This window comes from Poecilia mexicana, unplaced genomic scaffold (assembly GCF_051168715.1).
Source record: "Poecilia mexicana isolate PSO_F unplaced genomic scaffold, ASM5116871v1 scaffold_14, whole genome shotgun sequence".
NCBI lineage: Eukaryota > Metazoa > Chordata > Actinopteri > Cyprinodontiformes > Poeciliidae > Poecilia > Poecilia mexicana.
This window is the reverse complement of record NW_028263383.1, coordinates 16,027,411-16,048,706: the sequence shown is the minus strand read 5'-3', so window position 1 is coordinate 16,048,706 and position 21,296 is coordinate 16,027,411. Positions and strand designations below refer to the sequence as shown.

Here is a 21,296-nt window from a genome sequence, read left to right as displayed (position 1 = left end):
TGAATGTTTTACATCCATCATGACTTCTCTTTCCAACAACAAATCTACTTGATTTGTTTAGTTAAAGTATTAACTAAACAAATGTTTAGTTTAATGCCTGCTTAGTTTAATGTTGAGTCGGTACATGTGTGTCAAACTCAAGGTCTGGGGGCCAAATCCGGCCTGCCATAGCTTAATATAAGGCCCACTAGCTTCTAAACCTTCAAGGTAACAATTGTGCGCTGATACTGATATATTATTTTACCAATCAAAACAAAGCAGCTTTTATGTATTTAATGCCAAATTACATCATTGAGACAAGACGTTCAGTGTTATTTAACTTTAAGAAGTACTTATCGATTGGAGAGACAGCTATGTATTCATATTGTAACAGTTTGTTTGTGGATTTTATCATTATTTTCTACCACAAACGGCCGTTTGAGGATATTAATGATCTGCTACGGCCAAAAATGAAAATTAGTTTGACACCCTTTGGTGGAAAAAAACATCTTTTGTGGCCCTCAAGTGTTTTTAACTCGCTGATTTTTGGTCCATGTGACTAAAAGTTTGGATTTAACATATTTAAAGCTTGTTTAACATTCAATGAAAGTGTCTTCTAATTATCACAGTCAGACAAGCAAAAACTTATCTGTCTTGCAGAAAGAGCAGCGGCTTCTCTGCTGCAGATAAAAGTTTCTGGACGCCACGGAAACCACCCAGATAATCCAGCCTGTGTGTTTATCGGCCCCAGCAGGAGGGACAACACACACACACACACACACACACACACCCTGACCAGGAGCCACCGGGTCCCACCTAACCCGGGCCCTTTCTGAGGAACACACACATCATTACCAGAGTAAATTACTGGATTTTTGTCTCAACCGTACAGGAGAGGAAGTGTGATAAATGACACTGACCTTAGAGGAGCGCATTAAGAATACGGAGGGTATTTCCATATTAATGACTCGGCTTCAGAGGAGGGGGGCATTCATCAGTGCCGCTCGAAAAGTCAGTATACCTGGACAAAACCCCCTCCCTGTTCCGCTAAATCACCCCGAAGCCGTTTCAGCTAGCAGCTCCAACAAAACTTTCTCCAGCCTGAATCCTGTTGTCGGTTTATTGGCGGAGTGGAGCTGAAAACCTTCAAGTCAGACGACTTGATTCCTCCAGAAGGAAGAAGAAAAAGAAGAAGAATTAGGGGAAAAAACGGTTTATTTTTAAACGCACGTGGACAAACTGTCAGGGATTAAAGAGAAAACGCAGCAGGAACCGCACTCCATCACAGCTCAGCCGTGATTTGAGGCAGGGAACGTGACGAGGGTGAGAACGCGTTCCTCCTCACCCCGCAACATGGCCGAGGAAAGAAAGGAAGGAAGAAAGAAAGACGGCAGCTTTAATAATAAGTCAGATAACGCCACATATGCTGATATATAGAGGTATTAAATTCCAAACAGTGAACGCTTTGCACATAAATCCGGAGTGAAGAGATGCTCAATGTTAGATTTCTTTCCACATGGGGAGATTAAGGTCTCAGTGGCTTTATGAAGGAACGTTGTCTTGGCTGACTGTCGGGATTCTTCTGATTAGAGTGTAGCCAAGAAAGGTCAAAGGCCACAGCAAGACAGAAAGATGGAAAAGAGTGTGGCTGACTACACCGAGGAATTCATTTAGCCACATTACAACCACGAAGTTTGACATTGAAACCTTAAATGATAGACTTACACAAATTAGTGCATAACTGTGAAATGGAAGGGAAACATTTAGTTAATTATAATTATAACTAAAAGTCTGAACTGTGTGGCATGTGTTAGAAGTCATGTCTTTTTTCTAATTCAAGAAAACAAACCTGTTAGATTTCTACATACTCTAAAGTGTAGAAGCTTGTTTATGTGTTCCTTTTTCATCCAGGAAAAGGCATAACATGCATTCTTTCTTCTTTCTGTATGGCTCTAAATAAAGCTTTAAACTAAACTTCAGTCTTCACTCTTCCTCTGAGACCTTGACTTCCAAATGAAATGTAGAAATTATTTTAATTTAAGGAGAGAACATTTTAACCACCGAACAACAATCCAGCTATTTTTCGCCTTAACCCAAGGCTACAAGCTTCTGACATCGTCTCTGGTTCAGGAGCGACTCGATACAAGAAATGACATTTGTAGCTCGTGTGTAGCATTTATTCTGTGTGCCTTCCACTCACCTTTCTACGAATATGTTTGATAAGCTCTATGAACAACCTGCTTCTATCTACAACAGCGGGATCCAAACCTTTTGCCTTTGGTACTAAAACTGGTTAATTAAAACTGTTTTTTGTGCCACAAAATTCATTAAGTTAAAAACGCAAAAATGAATTTATAGTTTGTTTTTTTCAGTGTAGCCTGCTCAATAATAAACACATTTTTAAAATGGATTATATAAATCTTTAAAGATCCGAAACATAAAATGCCTTATTAAAATAAAAAAATTTGCCACATTTAGGGGGGATTATCAGTCATTTTCTATTTTATTGGCCACATTTTTAACCTTTCTTGGACTGCATTTCAAATTTTCTGAGACAATTTGGGTTTTTCATGATCTGTAAGTTATAATCAATATGATAAAAAAAATGAAAGGGATTGAAACATTTCATTAAATGTGTTGTAATTCTGCGTGATGATTTTCACTTTTTGAAATGAGTGACAAAAGCTGTTGAACCTTTAGACAATGTTACATTTGGAAATATACCTGTAGACTTAAATACTACAGTGTGGTCTAATCCAACTTCAACATGCTCCCTTCATGGCATGTAGGACACTGCAAACTGGTTTCATTGGGTTCTCAGCAGTCCCTCTCTCCTTGCCGCTCTTGCATTCAGCACACCTCTCTGGCGTCTCCGTAACAGCCTCAGGACGAGGCACAAGGGTGTGGACCTTTACTGGACTGTGGCAATCAGGTTGAGAGAAGATAAGGAGAAAAAAAACAAACTCTCTGGTCCACCCCAGATGTCATCACGGTATGCTAATGAGCTGAGGGGGGCAACCTTTTAAGTGCTGGAGCCCAACAGACTGAGCAGTTAGGAGACATGGACCAGACATGAACACTTGTAATGAAGATGTCTAACGACAAGGGGCAAACAGGTGAGGACAGCTCAGACAGGAGGCTACGGCCAATTAATCTGAATTTACTTGTATTTTTAAATCATTTTCACCCCAATTTTTTGTTGCAGACTCCAGACGAGCCATGGACAAGCTGCTTGGGGGTTCTGTCTTGTGCCCTGGACAGGATATCATCTTATACTGTAAGTTTTTTAAAGAGACACTACAGTATAGATGATGTACTATCCAGGGTATCATTCCACCTCCGCCGGCGCCGGAGGAGACTCGGGCTGAAATGTCAGAGGGCCAAACACACAACCGAGGGGGGCAGTTAAACCGTTACCATTACTGAGTTTTAGTAATGGTAAGGGTTCTACGGCCCTCACTCAATGTCGACGAAGGAAAGGACGAGCTGGAGCATTGTTACATTTAAGCCAATAATGTCAAATAAAAATGATGGTTGTCTCCCTTACATGACTGCCTCTTTATTTGTACAATCTGCTCTGAATGGTTTTGTGTTTACTCATAACAGGGTTTCTGTAGGTTTCACCAATTCAAACTGAAGACTTTTTAACTTGTTAGGACATTTTTAAAACAGTTATGAGTGAAATGTATGAATATCGTCCAAACGTCAGTAAATTTTCACCCACCCCATGACAAGTATTGTATAACTAAACAATATGCTAGCTAGCTAGCAAAAGAAAAAAAAAAACAGCTAGCTAGCAAGGACATATTAGCAGCTAAAAATCGACAGATTCAACGGTCTTGAGAATCGCAATGAAGAGTGTGACTCAAGTTTTTGCCTGACAGAAAAGTTCAGCAAGAAAAAAAAAACATAAAATATACGGGGTTAAATAGACCTGGGTAAACAAAATTTTAATTTACCATTGTTATTAACTTATCTAAGGCTAACTTATTAAAAAAAAAACTTCTGTTACAAGAATTATAGACTTTTTAAGAATGCGCGGACACCCTGCATAGGATCTAAATTAATTTTCTGAGCTGAGCTGGAGTTAGCTTATCTAAGGCAGCGATCTTTGCTCTGTCAAATCAAGAGGGTAGCAGCTGTTCAGTGAACAAGGGGCGCTTCAGGGACTGACACAGCTTCTGTCTGTGAGGAAACTCTCACTCCCCCATCCCTGACATCAGGACACTTACTAGCTGGTTATTCATCAACATGCCCTGAACTGCTGAGTTAACCCACAGGCAGCGGGAATGAATCTAATCCCCATTATCTGACCCACTTTAGCATCAGGTTAGTGCTCCACTTTCCCCATCCATTAGGGAGACAATGTAGCCCTCGGAGGCAGAGCCGGGCTTTATAGGAGCCAAAAGAACGGAGCGAGCGTTAAAAACAGAGAAGAAGAAAAAGAGGGAAAGTGATGGTAGCAGAGATGGATGGCTACACTTCAAAGGGCAGCAGAGACGGCTAAAGTGATGAAGGGAGTGGAGGGAACTGGGTTGGACGGTACATCAGGGATATGTGAGTGAACATGACGGTGCAGCTCTCGCCTTCGGTTTATCTACAGCGCAGCGTTTGTGCCCGCCGAGGGAAGAAAAAGCCCTGAGAGCCAAAGATAAAAACGTCGGCCTTTTCACAGCCTGCCAAACCCGCTCAGCCATGAAGGAGCTGTCAAAGTCGTGTCAAAACATCCATTTGATGAGCCGCCGTGTCATGTTTGCTACCACAAAGGTACCGGAGCTTAAAAACACGCCGACACTTCAGCTGGGTTTTATTCTGCTGCAACATTTCGATTCGTCTGTCGTCTGAGTAAAGCTTGGACACCCCACCCTCACTTCTAAATACAGTAACATATCCCTGCAAACGGGTTAAACGAAGACACAGTGGGTTCCTGAAATAAAAGAAAGGAGGAGTAAAACGTCTCTTTGTGAGACAGGAGCCAGGTCCATGGCGGTTCTTGGACTGGAGATGGAGCATATGCTGCCTCCCGGCTCCATGTCAGACTCATGATGAGGCCATAACCTCTTTAGCTCCGGTTCTGTCTTTGGCAGAGAAAAAAGGAGTCACAACAGAGCAGGCAGAAATGTTCCAGGAGCTCTCCGTCTTCTTCACTTCTTCAGCTTAGCAGCGATCTTCAGCCTGACGTCCCTCAGGTAGACCCGGCTGAGGTCGTCCCCCGCCTCCCGGGCGATCCGCGCCACCATCTTGCCGGCCGTGCCGATCACCATGGACTGCAGACACGAGAAGCGACGCAGCAGGTTTCATTCTGTCTCGATTTGATCGATTTATCGATAAAAACAATACATTTGTGACCGAAGAGCTTAATATTAAATGATTAAAAATAAAAACAGATCTGAGGAAAAACTATTGGAACACAGGTTAGAAGACAAATAAAGAACTGAAATGGATTTAAAATAGAAAAAGATTCAGAAAAAAAGCATAATGTATAAAAAACATGCAGAAAACTTTAGCAAAAATAAACAATAAATCCCTTTATGTTGGTTTACTTACAGTACAATTTAATGTATTGTGATAAATTGGTATGGCTTGATTATCACACATATGTGATCCATAACATATTATTATTGGTATTTTGTTCCATATCTTGAACCTCCACTGCATATTGGCCTGAATGTAACAAATGCTGCAGCGGGCAAGTATTTCAGTAATAGATTGTTCTGACGATTAATTAATTAAAATGAAATTGGGATATTCTGCAGATTTTTCATTTAACCACTTAAGAATATTTTATGCAATATTAGAAATACATAAAAAATAAGTACTTCAATTTGGATTAATATCTGGATAGCAAAATGTGCTTAATAGACGATAGTTTTTGTTCAAAATTTGAATTAGGTGAAGGTAAAACTGAGGGTTCCTGAATACAACATATTTACAGACTTTAGTTGTTTTTCATCTTAAATGCAAAATGTATATATTTTTTGTTTATATTTTGCCTAATTACTCTTTTGATTGCATAAATGGCATGTTTTTGAGTCTGTATATCCCAGTTAACGTTGAACCGATTACTAGATTATTTGATGATTTCAATAATCGATTAATCGCGATTAAGTCGATTAATGATTTCAGCCCTTTTTCAAGTTATGGTTGAAAAGCCGTGACTTTTTAAAACCTGGATATATTTTAAAACTAACTGATCTAAAGCATGAGAGACGACCCGGAGCTCCAGATGATCTAGACCCAACCTTGTGATATGTTTTAGAAGACTACCTGCTTTCCTGTTGGAAATTACAAACAATTACACTGCATATAAACTATATTTCCCTGTGTCCATTCTGTGAAGTGACCAGAAAATATAACTTGATATCAAACATTATTCAGAGGCTGTTGGTCGGTTTGCAGAGCTCCAATTTGCTTTCCTTACCCAAACTGGAAAGCTGAGTTCTTCTAAGTACCGCTCCTTGTGAGGGCAGTGGCCTTGAAACATTCAGCCGCACAGATGCATCTACAAATGTTCTTTCTCATCTAATATGCAGAGTCCAAAAAGGTGGATTAAATATTTATGAGATAAAAAAAGAAAAGAAGTTTAAGATAGGGGTAAATGGGGAATATATGTATAAACAGTGCCTGTAAAAAGGTGTTTTACTCCTTTTAGTTTTTACAAATCAATCGCGATCAACAAAATGTGGCTTCTTTTTTTTTTTACACAACAGAAATCAGTTTTTATCTAAGTGAAAACTGATCTATACAAAATAATGACAATCAAGTAAAAAAAAGTAACATAAAAACATAAAATAAGTGATATCCAGGAGTACTGAAAGGACCTCCCAGTTGTCTTTATACTACAATCACTTGACACACAGTCACTGAGCCCCACTCCACTCATTGTGAGACTCACAGCACCATTTGGCTGGCCCTCTGTTGAATTAGGTCAGTCGCTTCAAAGGGGGTAAATATTTACGCAATCACTTATATTATGATACATATTTCTGTTCGGTTGTCACTGTTTTGTAGAAATCAGTTTTCACTTTGATATTAAAGGATTCTTCGGGTAAATTTCTTGGTTTGAAAAAAAAAAAAAGCCAAATTCAGTCAAATGTCCACGTTTCAATGAATGCTACACAAACAGAATATACGTTACAGACTAACAATTTAACTTTTCTATCCTAAAATAAAACAAAACGGAGCATAAAATTAATTATCCTAAACAAAACGTCACATTCACAGTCAACCAGGACGACTCTGGGAGGCCTCTCCTAAAGATTACACGCAGATAAATGTTAACATCAGCATACTTATGTGATGCTTGTCTGTAAACGGCGTCCAGCTGCACATTTTGACCTCGTGATGTCACCGGATGAAGAGCTTGAGGAAAGCCAAAGTCTCTGAGCGTTTACACCGACCGGGACGTGCACGTTTGTCTCCGCGGAGACGTTTCTGGGTTAAGCTGCTGGACAGCTGCCGCAGCTAAATGATGCAGTGTGTATACACAGGCTAAACTGCAGGTAAACACAGGGGACGTTAATGTCCAACCACCAAGCGGACATGCAGAGACGTGAAGCTGCCAGACGCCTTACAACCAGACGGATGGAAACGCTGCAGTACTTACCATGTGAGATTCTTTCTTGGTGTAAAGTTTCACGGAAATGTCCAGCTCCCCGTTTTCTCCATCCTGCCAGAGTTCAATAGACTGAAAACAGAGACGGATTTTAAGAGTAGAAACTGTCTGCACCTACTAACAAAACTAAATGCTACGTCAAACAAACAGCTGGGGAATTTTAAAAAAGAGCTCTGAATGGAGATCAGAGGCTGTAAATATGCTCATACTCATACGAGTTGGTTTTATATGATAAAATCCTTTAAGATGAATTAAAATGCACCAGAGGCAACAAGCGCAGCAAATCAGATTTTAAAACTAAAATTCCAAAACACAAGAAGAAACGGCAGAGTAATTTACGCTGACATGAAGAAAATAACCTCCATTTATGAAACTAGAACTGAAACGATTAATTGGATTAATCATGATTAATCAATTATTTGAATAATTGTCAAATAATTCAGTAATCGATTAATTAACTGGAGTATCCAGACTAAAACAAAGACCAATTCCTACATGAACTACATATTCAGAGCAGCAATTAAGTCAAAACTGAACGAATAATATATACATTTTGCATTTAAGATTAATTCTTTGTAAAATATGCTCTACCCAGAAGTCCTCGAGTGCAGTTTTAGCTCCACTTGGTACAAATTCTGTTAAAAAAAATCCTATCAAGCATCTTTTGCTGCCCAATAATCGATTGGTTAATAGATAGATAAAAAAACAAAAAAACAAAGACCAGCCCTGCACTGTATCGACGTAGGTAAAGCAGAAAGGCTGAGCTTTTCACATGTTGACGTTACAAACATTTGTTTAGCTTTAGCAAAAAGATAAACAAAAAAGTGCCTAAAATGGTTAAGTAAAAAATCTGCAGAATGCCCCAATATTGATTAATCTTTAGAATAATTGACAGATTAATCGGTTACTAAAATACTCATTAGGTTCAGCCCAAGATGAAACTTGTGCTCTGAACAGGCCGCAGTGCTGTGACTGCTCTCCTCACCTGGGTCACGGAGTAGGGCACTTCCTGTGGCAGATACTCCAGGAGCTTCTCCCTGATGATGTTGGTGCAGATGTCCTCTGGACTCTGGTCGGTCAGAACCTCGCTGTGGTACTTCCAAGGTCCGGGCTTGGCTTCAACCAGGAAGTAGCTCTGCAAGAGCAAACAATGTGTTAAAATGTATTCATAACTGACGGCTATCTGCAGTTGTTTTCACATCTGAATGTGCGACAACCACAAACTTCGACGCATTTATTGAGATTTTACGTGGTGGACCGGTGCAAACCGAAAGATATTTGTAAAGAGGAAGACAGAGAAGGAATGGTTTTCAAAGTTTCAAAACTTACTTAAGAGTTAGGTAAATTTAATGCTCTTTATGAGGGCAAACTTGATTTATTCTGCCATTATCAATTTATGTAAAAATGGCCTCAAAACAACATTAGTATCATTTATCGCGATAATTACTATGACAATTTATCATCCAGCAAAATGCATCATGGCAGATAGATATGAATACTTTTGCAGGGCACTGCAGGTGATGTAATTTTTCTGCTGCTGACTCCAAAAACTATATTAATATAGAAGGTTAATGTAAATTATCAAATTTATGTACTTATATATTTACAGCATTAATTATGCTTCACCACTTTTGTTATTTAGTTTAATTCTAGAAGAGGAGCCAAATACTTCATACTTTGGAAACTTTATTACCTTAACATACTTTTTTTAAAAATTTTGTTCCACATTACCAGGAAAGTTAGCGCAGTGAGTGGAACGAGTTTCAAACACCCCATGCATCCCTGTCTTGTGTTTCTGCTCACCTTCAGAGTCTCCACATCCTCTCTGTCCACAGAAGACAGCATGAAGACGTCCTTAAAGTGAGGCCAGCCCCGCTGACTCCTCAGCTGCTTCAGTTTCTCTTTGCTCAGCACAGAGTTTGGCGTTTCGCCGCCCTCCAGCGCTGCCGTGTCCTCGTTGGGAGGTAACTCGGAACTCCTCTCGGGTTCCTTTTTAGCCCACGGAGGCTTGATGACGGGCCTCACCCGCACCCTCCGTCCGTTCACCACGCCACACGTCAGCTGAGCCGTGATGTCCAGCAGCCTGCTCTTGGCCTTAAACAGGTCCACCTTAAAACATTACGCAAGACTTTTCTTAAAGTGCACGTGGAAGCACAAGCTTTATTTATTTTTTCTTACAGTTTTGGGTTGTGTTCAAGAAAAAGTTGGCTCTTCTGTATGATGTTGATTGAAAATGGAGGAGAGAGGAGCCACAGCAGAGCTGCAGGAGCCGAAAGGCTTGAAGCCAAGAGCCACAAACTGGATTTGAGAAGTTAGAATGGACAGCATGGCAGACTGACAAAGACAGAATAGATTGATCTTTTACCGTGGCTCATAAAGCAGAGTTAGAGTGGTGAGAGTGGGAAGTGCTTCTTTTAGATGTTTGATGGATAATAATACATTTCCTTTCATAATTTGAAGCACAAGGTCAACACTCCCTTTGACTTTTCCACATTTTGTTAAACCACAAACTTTAATGCTTTTGTGGGATATTTATATTCATTTGTGTAGTTAAGTCATTTTAGCCTTGCTTTGTATAACTTTTGTTTGTTTTTAACTGAAAAATGACAAATTTCCCAGGGATAAGAGATGAAAAATCATTTCAAAATTTAAACAACTAGTGCTGAAGAATAAATAAATAAAAATGTGTATGTTGCAATAGACATGTGATCAATATCAATGGATAATATGTCCGATAAAATGTTCAATAATTTCACTGAACTCCTATCCAGAACCACAAAGCATTCTGGGGGATGTAGGCAGAAGAAAGATTTTAGCTGCTCTACCTGTCACTGTCAGCTAAGCTAGGATGGTGGCATCAACTAACCGACTCGTTCTTCGGTTACCTAGCAACAGCCTATTGAGTAACTTCTGCATTATCATTTTTATTTTTTACCACAGTTCCTCATAACTGCTTAAAAAACCCAACAACGTAGAGTGAAAACTGTGACTAAAACAGGAACGGTTACGCCATCAGTTTGGCAGAAATTTCAGATATTTGAAACAAAAAAAACGAATCAATTATCATCGATATCGACTGATAGGAAACCCTTATATTGTGATACGTTTTTCAGTCACATGATACAAGAAGTAGAACATCGTGTTGGTGGCAGGATCACAATGTGAGGACAGTGTGAGACATGGATACCTTGTTGAGCACCAGGATTGCTGGGATGTGCGGATGCTCGGCCAGACATTTCAACACCTCGAAGTCCAGCGCGGAGCACATCCATCTGTCTGACACGTCCACCATGACCACCACTGGAAATCGACAAAAGTTCGATTCGTACGCTTTTCAGAAACGTTCAAACCTCAAGCGCAGCTCAGATCTAGACGTAAACATCTCATACTCAGGTCAGCTTCCTTGACGGTGTTCCAGGGATCCACGAGCAAGGATTTCTCCAGCTGGTGTCTGTGAAAGCAGAGGATCCATTACAACCTCAGACAGACCAGAGACGTTTAGCAGCAACAAATCAGTGAACACAAAGTTCACCTTTTAGCCTTAAATGGTGTGGTGAGGCCAGGGGTGTCCAGCAAAATCTGCAAAATGAGCACAAAACCGACTGATCAAGGTCTTTTCTCTAGAGCTGCACAATTTGCTTAAATCTAGGGGTGTCCTGATCCGATATTGATATAAGATATTGGTCCGATAACAGCCAAAAGAATTGTGTATCAGATTATATTGGCCTGCATCTAACATCTGGGATATAAGCATTCCCAAAGAACACACGCTCCAGTATTTCACGCGAGCAGACAGGTTGGTAAATAATAAATTGGTTAGTTGTTCTCATATTTATTGTCGCTGATTATTGATCTGTTCGATCGAGCCTTTCCTAAAATTCTGCAATACAAAATAAGTAATAAAAGTTAAAATGATTCATGCTCATATTGTATCGGGTCAATATTGGTATCGGCCAATACTCAAAGATCCGATATCGGTATCATCAAGCTGTATCGAGACACCCCTGCTTCAATCTCTGGTGAAGCTCTTACAATCTGTGTGTTGTCCTCTGTTAGGACGCCCAGAGAACGTGACCTCGTTGTGTGAACTTTCTTGGATACAGCAAACACCTTTGAGCAACAATAAAAGATGACTTGTGAGCATCGCCTCCTCCACAGTAAGATGAAACAACAGCGAATGCAGGTTTCAAAGACCAATGAAGACCTTTCTGCCGAGGAGCTGGTTGGACAGCGTGGACTTTCCGGCGTTTGGCGCTCCGATTATAGCCACCTTCAGCACCTTTGAGTCGGGAGGCTGGTCAGGATGTCTGTGCAACAAGGATACCTGTTCACCTTTAAGGACACGGCGCACAGGAAGATGATTAGAGTGGAAAAACAACGGCATGTCAAATTGGTGACAGGATGACATCATCAGCACTTTTTGAAAATAACGCCAGGCCTGCACAGTAGGACCGGTAAATCTCCGAGGCAACGGCCTGCTTACTGCTTTCTGGAGGAACTGAGGCTGGGAGGTGATAAACGCCGTCGTCCGTCTCCGCCGCTGTGCTTTTCATCACTCCGCCGAGAAATGCTTCAGATGTAATAAAGCAAGCGGGAGTGAAGATGAATCCGTGCCTCCCGCATCGGCTGCGGGCGGCAGCGCTTCCTGTTAAGACATCAACATCTCTGTGACTTTGATGCCCGCGCCAGAGCGAGATGACTGATTGCGCTTCCTGGATGCTGAATGATTTGGAACATTATTAGGATTTATTCACAGGGTCCTTGTCAAAAATGTCTCCGAAAATTCATCAAAAACTTCTTATTCTAATGAAGCAGATGCTGGGAACAGCATGACGGTTGTCTTGTGCAGGGTTTTTTTTTGTTTTTGTTTTTTGCATAAAAAAATCAGTCTTCTTGATTCACCTTCCTCCATTTCATCCTATCCATGACATTCTCTTCCGTCACATCAACCCACTAAATATGCTTAGTTACAAAACTCCCTCATATCCTACGGGGAAGCATGTAGATGAAGGAACTCAATGTTTGCTTACAATAACAACAAAACAATAGAAGAAATACCACATTTCAGCACACTTGGGATTTCATTTGCTACTTTCCATGTTTCCCAGTGTAACTGACCCACACCAGAGTTCAGTTATTATATCAGGCCCAAAGTTAGGATTAGCACACCTCACCGCTGTCTCACTGCCCTGGTGAATGTCCTGCACTATCTTCACATATGTCCTCCTCACTATCTCACAAACTCATTCAGCATCAGTTACAGAAAGAGCACAGGTAGTTCATTTCTTACCTGTAGAACTGCAAAACTCTAAACTCTAATGGACAGTTGAGAAATGTTACATTCACATTTCGAAAATTATTTAGCTGCAATCCAATGAGCAAAAACAACCAAGATAGTTTTTTTAATCTGTTTAATTGCGTTGACAAAGGTTTGGATCTGTCTGGATTTTAAAGTTGAAAAGCTTTCTAAAGTTTGTCTAACAGCATATAGTTTTTTTTTCCCTTTAAATGTATTTTCAAGTCTTTAAATTCTAGTTTGCTCCGATGTCTTTTGTTTTTATTTTTTTATTTTTTAACATTTATGACATACCTTTTGTGCTTATTTTTTTCACTTTAAAGCATTTATCTTTTTACTGGTTCTGTGACATGAAGGCATTTATCTCAGTTTAATATTATTGTTGTTTTATTGTTATACTTTATCTTAATTTTTCTAATTTATGTTGTGTTTTTCTGAGGCTATTTAAGTGTAACAGAAATTGAAAAACACTGTTTTTGAAAATTTTTAGTAATTTTACTATTATTATTATTATTATTATTGTTATTATCTAAGAAAATCATCTTATTTCATAACAAATAAATTCCTTTCTTAATTTAGAAAAAAGAAACAAAACAATAAATATATAAGCACTTGAAATGAATCACAGTGACTCCATTCTTTTAAAACAAATCCCCTAATTGCACATAGAAATAGCTCATTTGGGGTCAAAATAAGATTAAATTAAAATGAAAAAGCTTAGTTTAGTTGAGCAACAGTCATGATAGTCACAAAACTTATGTTTAAGAATGTTTTTATTTTTACAACAGCAAGAGTAATATAATTACCCTAATAATTATATTTAGCCTATATAATTACTGGGGTACCAACAGTGTTAGTATCCCACTCGACGTAAAAAAACAACAACCTCAGAGTACTTTTATTTAGCTAAATGTCACATTATTCCAGCTGATGGCTTGCGCTAATAACGCTCAGATTTGTCTCCCTGCTTAAACAGCGTCAGATAGAGGAGCAGCAGAAACCTTAATGTTAGCACTGACCCGAAGCGAGGAGGCATGACGCACTTTCCTGCCGAGCAGACCCGATCAGCCGCGTGGAGATGACGGCTCCATCTCTGAGCAGACGGCCGAACACCCGGAGAGCCATGATGCTCCTAAACACGAAACGTTCCTACTTCAGACTATAAAACACTAAATACTGTGACAGAGATGAGCCGCTTGTTTACATTCACATTGCCTCAAGGGTGACACCATGTTGCTTCAGTCAACGACAAGCAGTTTCCGCTTTGGAGAGCGTCCGTATGACGTCTGCGTGAAGGCTACACCGCCCCCTAACGACTACCGTGTTAACTGCAGCACCTTAGTGCTGACACTGAGAGGCGTAACCATGTTTTCAGTTAATAACCGCAGGTTAATGGCATGCACATGTACCAGGAGTGTCGAAAGAAACGTGGACTGTAGTAATTCTAGCTTTAAATTGATACATGTAAGCACACATACATACTTGAAGAATGATGAACATCTCTAGTAATTTTAATAAAACAATATGATTATGATTGTGGTCAAGGAAGTCATTGCTCTTTTGGCTTTTAGGTAAACATTACTCACAGTTATCTGGCTAATGTCCAGCGCAGACGTTCATTCATATTTACATATCCAGGAGCACATTGTCTGCTGTCAACAGGAACTGCAATTCCTCTGTCGTTATTTCTACCATCCTATCAGAGACAGAGAGGAATTCAAGCCTGGGAGACGTCCCTGCAGCATTTTCTCTGTGACATGCAATATTGACTCTTGGTTTATGGGAACTGCCTTTGCTCCAAAATTGTTTTTCTCTTTTTTCTTTTTTTTTAATTTCTTATGAGGGTCAAGGGAAGATATATTTTAGACTTTCACCTTTTGCTCCCCCCTTTAACCTCAACCTTTCTCAACCTCAACGTTTGATATTCATTTGCATTTAACTACTTTGTAAAACCACAGTTACAGCAGTCTTTTGAATTATGTCTCCACTAGCTTTGAAATTCCATTTTTTCCCCCCCCCAATCCTTTTTGGAACAAAACAATTTCAGGCAGATTAGATGTAGAATGTGTTTGGTCTTGATAGATTCTCAACTGGATTTTTCCAGGGCACAGATATGCATTGACCCAAACCATTTTTTAGTAGCATTAGTTGTTTATTTAGGGTCATTAGGGTTAACTTCCATTCAGCGTTGGTCCAATGTTGTATTTGACTTTAAGCAGGGTTGTATTTGCGCCACCACAAACAATGTCTTAATACAAATTTGCTGGAGAAGGGACCAAGTTTGATTGGCTGAGCTGGAAAACACAGATGATTGGTTTTTATTCGTTGACTTGTATTAGTGAATAAACTGAGCTCAAATACAAAGAAAGGATTAGGACTAAACCTCTGATTGTAACTATGGTAACTCAACAATCAAACAATGAATATTATTCTTTGCACTTTTACAAAGTAAACTTGACAATCCCTTTGAAACCACTTTGAATCTCTTAATGTATCACCTGAAATTATTGAGGCAGTTATAGTCGATAACCGATATGTATCGATATTGTATGTATTATATATATTTTACTATCCCTTGAACTTCTTGAAAAGAAGCTGCTGATTTCACCACTGCCTTTCTGTTTCAGTTAAATTCCCCATAATCCTCCAGCTCTGTCACTTGACCAACCTCCTCCAGAAACAAATGGCAACGAGATGGAAATAAATATCAGTTGTTAATATCGGCCCAGCCGATACTGACGTAAGTGCCGATACATCATGCATTCCACGCCCAGGATTTCTTATTATTTTTACTCACACGTTTAGCAGCTATATTTTGTCTCCGTTGAGAAATTAGGGAGGAAACAAGCTGATGTGCATAATTTTGCAGCAAATTCTCTGTAACTCCCAGAGGACACCTGGGGGGCCCCCCTCAGCTCTGGAACCACCTGTCAACAGCAGGTAGGACATTTAGAGGCGAAAAAACCTCCAACGGCAATCCCATAAGAGCTCATCACAATGCAGAAACACATCTGCTGACATGAGCAACTTGCAGTTTAAATGGATGACTGCGCTCACGGGATCTTTTTTTGGGGGGCCGGGGATGATATTCTGTTGATCATTTGGCGAGGGCTGCTGTGCCCCGTAACCGCAAATCAGATTGCACCGCGCAGACGCTTTCCTTCCCCCTGGCTCCCCGGAGCGCACAGAACAGAGCTTATCCCCGAGGGCGCTCCGAGCGCATTTGTGACAATGTTGTTGAGGTTATATTGAGCACTCTGCCATGCCTGCTGTCATACCCACTCTCTGCAGCTCCTCAAAAACCAATCCACAACGACAGGTCGACATAATAACTTTGTAACCGTGAGGCCTGTTAGATTAATCAACAGGCCAAAAAGACGAGTCTTGCATATTGATTGATTACTGTAACACGGTGTTCCAAACACGCATGACGAAGGCAGGCGGAGCAGATGTCTCCCTGTGGTCCATCAAAACCCGCCGGCTGTTTGTTAGTCCTTGAGGACTTGCTCGGGTTGGAACAAACACCTCCACTGGGGGAGAATGATGAAGGATATCAGGTAGCTCACAATCTGTCATCATCTAGCTCTAAAAGCTCGGTGGCGACGGAGGAGGGGGGGGGGCAACAAAAATGGAGCTTTTAGCAGACACTTACAGCCAAATTCCATTTGAACCAGAAACCAAAAAGGATATTTGAGGATCAGTAATGTTTGAACTTTCCCTACATCTGGGTCTCTCCCACTCTCTTCCTCTCAGATTCATTCAAGGCTCTTTTTTTTTCCCCCTCCCTTTGGGCTTTCCTCACATGGCCACTTCACGTGGGAGTGTATCCGAGTTCTTTCTGTAACAGCATTAACTTGGGCCTTCAGGAAGAAGAACCCACTACACCCCGACCGAAAGGGGTAAAAAAAAGGAAAAGATTTGCCTGCGTACCATTTAATCATAAGCACTTTTGCTGTTTGAAGTGCACTTGCCAATGAGATCCAGCACGATGTGATGGGAGGGGGGGGAAAAAATCTCATCCTTGTTGCTGCAATCCGATGAGCTGTTGATTCCCTACAATCTGGTTTTGTGTAATTTAAGCAGCCAGCGGTGCATTAGCAGGTCAGATCATCCTAAATATGCAGAAAGTTTCTGCAGCTGAACCAGGTGGTGTCATGACGCGCCCGGCCTTTGCTGGATCTCCTGTTGATTTACTGGGATTAGACATGCGACGAGTGTCAGGTTCATGCACTAATAAGGACACCTCTCTGCTCTCAGGGAATAACAAAGTATGAGCACAAGCCATGGGGGCATGTCACCGGGGGAGTGGAGGTGTGTGTTGAGGGGAAAAGAGAGGAGGGGGAGAAGAAAAACAATCTGTCAGAGCATCCATCACTCCATCACTGCTGATTGCAGCGAGAGGCATGATGCAGCACAGGCGGCTGGCTTTCTGTGAAACAGCCACTCCTTAACTTAATCATGCTGAGACCCCCAGCGAAGACGGACTATTTGTAAAGAATCCCACTGATTAATGAATATATAGATGAATCTTCGTATGAGTAGACCCAACTAGATTTATAAGCCACTGCCTCAAAATGTGGCGTTGTTGGCAGGATTGTAAGGCGTGTGCTTGCAGTAGCTTAAAGTTAGTTCACTGTATTAGACTTCTTCATTCTTGTGAATAAAATAAAATGTTTTTAATTTGCAAGCAATGCCTCTGTTAATTCTTCCAAACTGATCCGTGTAAAGGGTTGGTAAAAATGAGGATTTAAAGCAATTCTGCCGCTCGCTATAGTTAGTAGCGATCGTGCCACAGGTCACATATGCAAAGACTGAGAAAGGCACAGGGTTTAACTGTTGCATTGCGTGTGATGCCTTAAAAGACCCCCAGGGTCCCTCCATCCAGCAATCACCGTCCCATACGTCCTTGCTCAGGGCTTCCTTTGTAAAAGATGTGATTTGGCTCCAAACTACCCATATAGGTCACACTGATGCTCTGATTGTACAATCTCTTTCTCAGTGGGGGAAATAAAAGGGTTGGGGAGGTGTAAGAGGAAAGAAAAAAAAACTTTTATTCATTCTAGACTTGCAATCGATGAGACTTGTCTGTGAAGTGGATCAATAATGCCTCCCTTTGAAATCATCAATCACGTCAGTGTTGAATTTAAAAAGCGTAATTAGGAACAACGTTCTTAAACATCCTGTATTGACGTCTTCTTCGCCATGGAGAAAGACACCATTCTGCATCATTAACTTTGTATTATTGCCTGATGGGGCCCCGCTTGCTGCTACTTCCCCACCTGCTGAACTTGGAGCGCTGCATGTGATTGGGCTTTCAAACCAAATTCTTCCCTCTTTCTGCCGCCGCTGATGGGGGAAGTGAAGCTTGCAGGCCTAAATTGGCTGAAGTATTGTAATAAGCCGGGCCTGTTCTGGGAGCCGGGGGCCGTGCGGTTATCTCTCACAATGCGCCACATCAGGCGTGTTTGTGGCTCTGAACGTGTGTAATTTTCTCCAGGACAATCACGTGTGATTACTTTTTGTGGCGACTCCACCTTGACATGACATTACGCGGCCGCCTAACACACGTTTTGGAGCGTTCTCGCTAACTCGGCCCAATCGTCGATGTTGTCCGTCTGCCTCCGTCTGGTAATAAAAGGGTATCAATACTGTGGAGAGGGGCAGGTGGGCGATTGTAATGGAGTAATTTATTTTAGTTGTCACAGAAATATAAGTCTTTGATTAGGGGGCCATACACACCAGACTGCACAAATAGAACATTTCATCAAATCACAAAGCATGTGACACTATTGACCAGGAGTGCTCTCTCTTGGCTTTATCTTTCCCAGCAAGATTCCTAATATAGTACAGCACACGAGGATGACTGAGGTGAGCCAGATAAACACTGCATGTGCAAACAAGAAGGTGTCCATTAAACATAAAAAATAGGCTTTGAGGATTTATTAATTTGTTTTTGTGATTTATTTTTGGAAAATATACAGAGCCAGGCAAAGGTTGTTTAGAGCCTAAAGCCAAGTTTGATTTAAGGGCTTATTTACCACCGTCTCTTCAAATGTGACCGAGAAACCACATTTTGTGCACTAAATACGTGTTTGGTTGGCTCATAAGAAAACAGTGCATGACAGTAATTTCATCAGTGAGTTTGTGGTATTAAAAAATAAAACGTCGTAGAAGTTGACAGCTGCTAAGTAAATTACAGAGACATGGTTATTCCTTTACATGATTGCAAGCAATGCATCTGCCGCTTCTTTTACGTTCTAAATAAAGATCAATTTAACATTAACAATAGTCCACAATTCTCCTCAGATTGCATATGCTTCGGGTGCAGCTCTGAGTGTTTTCAAAGCTTCTACTAATTTGTAATTAGTTGATTACCAGGAGCCAGGCTTTATTTTTGTTATATTGAAACATTTTTTTTCTTGGACTTTGGCAGCATTTGCCCTCATTTTTTTCTGCTCAGCCTTGTGCCTAATCATGGTAAAATATAGTTCATATTGAGATTAAATTTTAGGTGAGGGATGTCAAACTCATTTTTATTTGGGGCCATATAAAGATTATGAATGTCTTCAAAAAATAAATTGATAAAACCTATTAATAAAATATGAATAATAGCTTCCGCTGTATTCAGTGAGTACTTCTTAAATGTAGTAATATTAAACGTCTTTTCACATTGATGCAACTTGGCAGTTTACAGATAAAATCTAATTAAGTATTGTTTAAGGACACACCTGTTACACAGATCAAACACAGATCAACAGAGACAGGAGTACTTTCTATATTTCCTAATATAGAGGTAAGAATGAGAGGTAAATTACATAACAGTAGAGCCAGACCTCAGGCTCAAATAAACTGGAAAGAAAACCTAGAAGCACCCATTGTGAATAAAAAGTAACCATGTATTTTAGACTTTTTCCACATTTAGGTACATTTTAAGTACTGAGAACAATGTGTTTTATTTGGATTTTATGGAATAGACAAACACAAAGTAGCAGCTTTTATATCATTAAAACATACAATGCTTTAATGATATAAGCAAATTGCTCTGATTTTTGTATTAAAATTAATATGCAATTCCTGTTAGATCTGAAGTACTTTCATCTTATTAAAAAAGACATTTTTCTCCAAAAATGCTTGCTGCAACCTAATAACTGCCTGTGCTAAGTCTGTAAAATTTGCATCATTCTTGAATTGCAAAATCATGCACAGGTGTCAAACTGTAGTCCTGGAGGGCCACTGCCCTGCAACTTTTAGATGTGCCTCTGCTGCACCACACCTGAATAGAATAATTAGGTCAATAGCAGGCCTCCACACAAAGAGAAGATAATTAAGCCATTTGTACATCCCTGTTCTCTATTGTCATAAAATATGAAGTAGTGAAGCCATTGGTGGTATTTTTCGGGAATTTATTTTATTTTAGAAAAGTAAATATTTAAAATGACACGTATCTTTTAAAACCAACTGCTAAATTCGCCATTTAGCTCAGATGAGTCGGCTGTACCTTTAACGCTCTCTGTCGCACGGCTCTGTTTGGAACGCACCTGCCAGTGCGCATGCGCCGGAAGTTGGTGCCGCAGACAGCAGCAGCAGCAGTGATTCGGCCAGCGCAGGGCGACGGCAGAAAATCTGTCCGTTTTAAACCATGGCCACGGTCTAAAATGATGCTTTTCCCTGAGGTGAACGGAGGGTAAGTTCCTGCGTCTTTTTCCCGTGTTTGCTGCTCGATGCCGTGTGACGTCCCCCTGAACCGAGGCAGAAATATGAGGGGAGGCTGGGAAGGCAACAATGGGACTGTGTATGTTTCAGACTGTCTGGCTAGCTTAGCCCGGAGCCCTGGCAGTCAGCTGGCACTCTGACTGGCAACCTGGAGGTTTATAGCTTTCTGCTGACCCCGTTTTATCCCAGCTTATCTGTTGTGAAACCCCACAGCAACGCTTTGGCTCTCAGTAATGGCATACATGTTTATAGGGACACGGGGAGCCTAATTTTATCATTGCAAGCTGGTGTTAACTGAGCGAACTGGGCTTTTTAGCTAGTTGTATTTTGTGATGTGACACCAACCCGCAGGGGATTATTCATTTGCCTGCTACAGGATTGTCATACGTAATTTGCACTACACATACAGGCAGTTTTATACCACTTCTCCCAGGATGTTTTAGACGAAGTGTTAAAAAAAAAAAGCTTCATTGAAATAAAGTTGAGTTTTTAAAAAATATTACATTGCTCAAATTTAAAGTGTGTTTCGCTGGTGATATTCCCTAAAATCTTCGGGAAGTGGAAGCAAATATCCAGATGCGAGTGTCAGCCCTGTTCGCGGCAGACGCGGGGATGTGTGCGCTGTGCAAATAGCAGCTTTACGCGCAGCGACAGAGGAAAGTGTTTGCACCTGCAAAGGCAAGTGTTAAAGGT

The 21,296-nt window shown here is 40.6% G+C and overlaps 2 protein-coding genes and 1 long non-coding RNA gene across 4 annotated transcripts in view; 2 read left to right on the top strand and 1 right to left on the bottom strand.

The window, feature by feature from the left end:
* Window positions 1-2,956: 2,956 nt before the first annotated feature.
* Window positions 2,957-10,292, top strand: LOC106933209 (uncharacterized). Of its 2 annotated transcripts, none has more exons than XR_001421424.2 (3): window positions 2,957-3,095; window positions 3,185-5,273; window positions 9,404-10,292. It is a non-coding gene; the product is annotated as an uncharacterized LOC106933209 (long non-coding RNA). The 2 variants fall into 2 exon arrangements; XR_015765192.1 differs by lacking the exon at window positions 9,404-10,292 and adding an exon at window positions 8,552-8,641.
* eral1 (Era-like 12S mitochondrial rRNA chaperone 1) lies at window positions 4,770-14,193 on the bottom strand. Its single transcript, XM_015012319.2, has 11 exons — window positions 13,910-14,193; window positions 12,078-12,239; window positions 11,799-11,926; window positions 11,627-11,704; window positions 11,127-11,173; window positions 10,984-11,045; window positions 10,782-10,894; window positions 9,398-9,703; window positions 8,580-8,729; window positions 7,586-7,666; window positions 4,770-5,246 (listed from the first exon to the last, which is right to left on the bottom strand). Exons 1-11 carry the CDS (start codon window positions 14,013-14,015, stop codon window positions 5,124-5,126), a joined length of 1,356 nt encoding a protein of 451 aa, XP_014867805.2. The 5' UTR covers window positions 14,016-14,193; the 3' UTR covers window positions 4,770-5,123.
* Window positions 14,194-20,313: 6,120 nt separating this feature from the next.
* The window catches only part of fam222ba (family with sequence similarity 222 member Ba), a 56,497-nt gene continuing 55,514 nt past the window's right edge, over window positions 20,314-21,296 (top strand). The window contains exon 1 of the mRNA XM_015012326.2: window positions 20,314-20,574. The gene's annotated coding sequence lies outside the window, so the exon portion shown is untranslated. The remainder of the gene's footprint in view (window positions 20,575-21,296) is intronic.

Coding starts and splice junctions, on each gene's coding strand:
- eral1 (XM_015012319.2), bottom strand. CDS start 14,015: ATGGCTCTCCGGGTGTTCGGCCGTCTGCTCAGAGATGGAGCCGTCATC. Junction 11,046..11,126: donor ACACCATTTAAGGCTAAAAG/GTGAACTTTGTG, acceptor CTGCTTTCACAG/ACACCAGCTGGAGAAATCCT. Junction 9,704..10,781: donor CAATCCTGGTGCTCAACAAG/GTATCCATGTCT, acceptor TAATGTTTTAAG/GTGGACCTGTTTAAGGCCAA.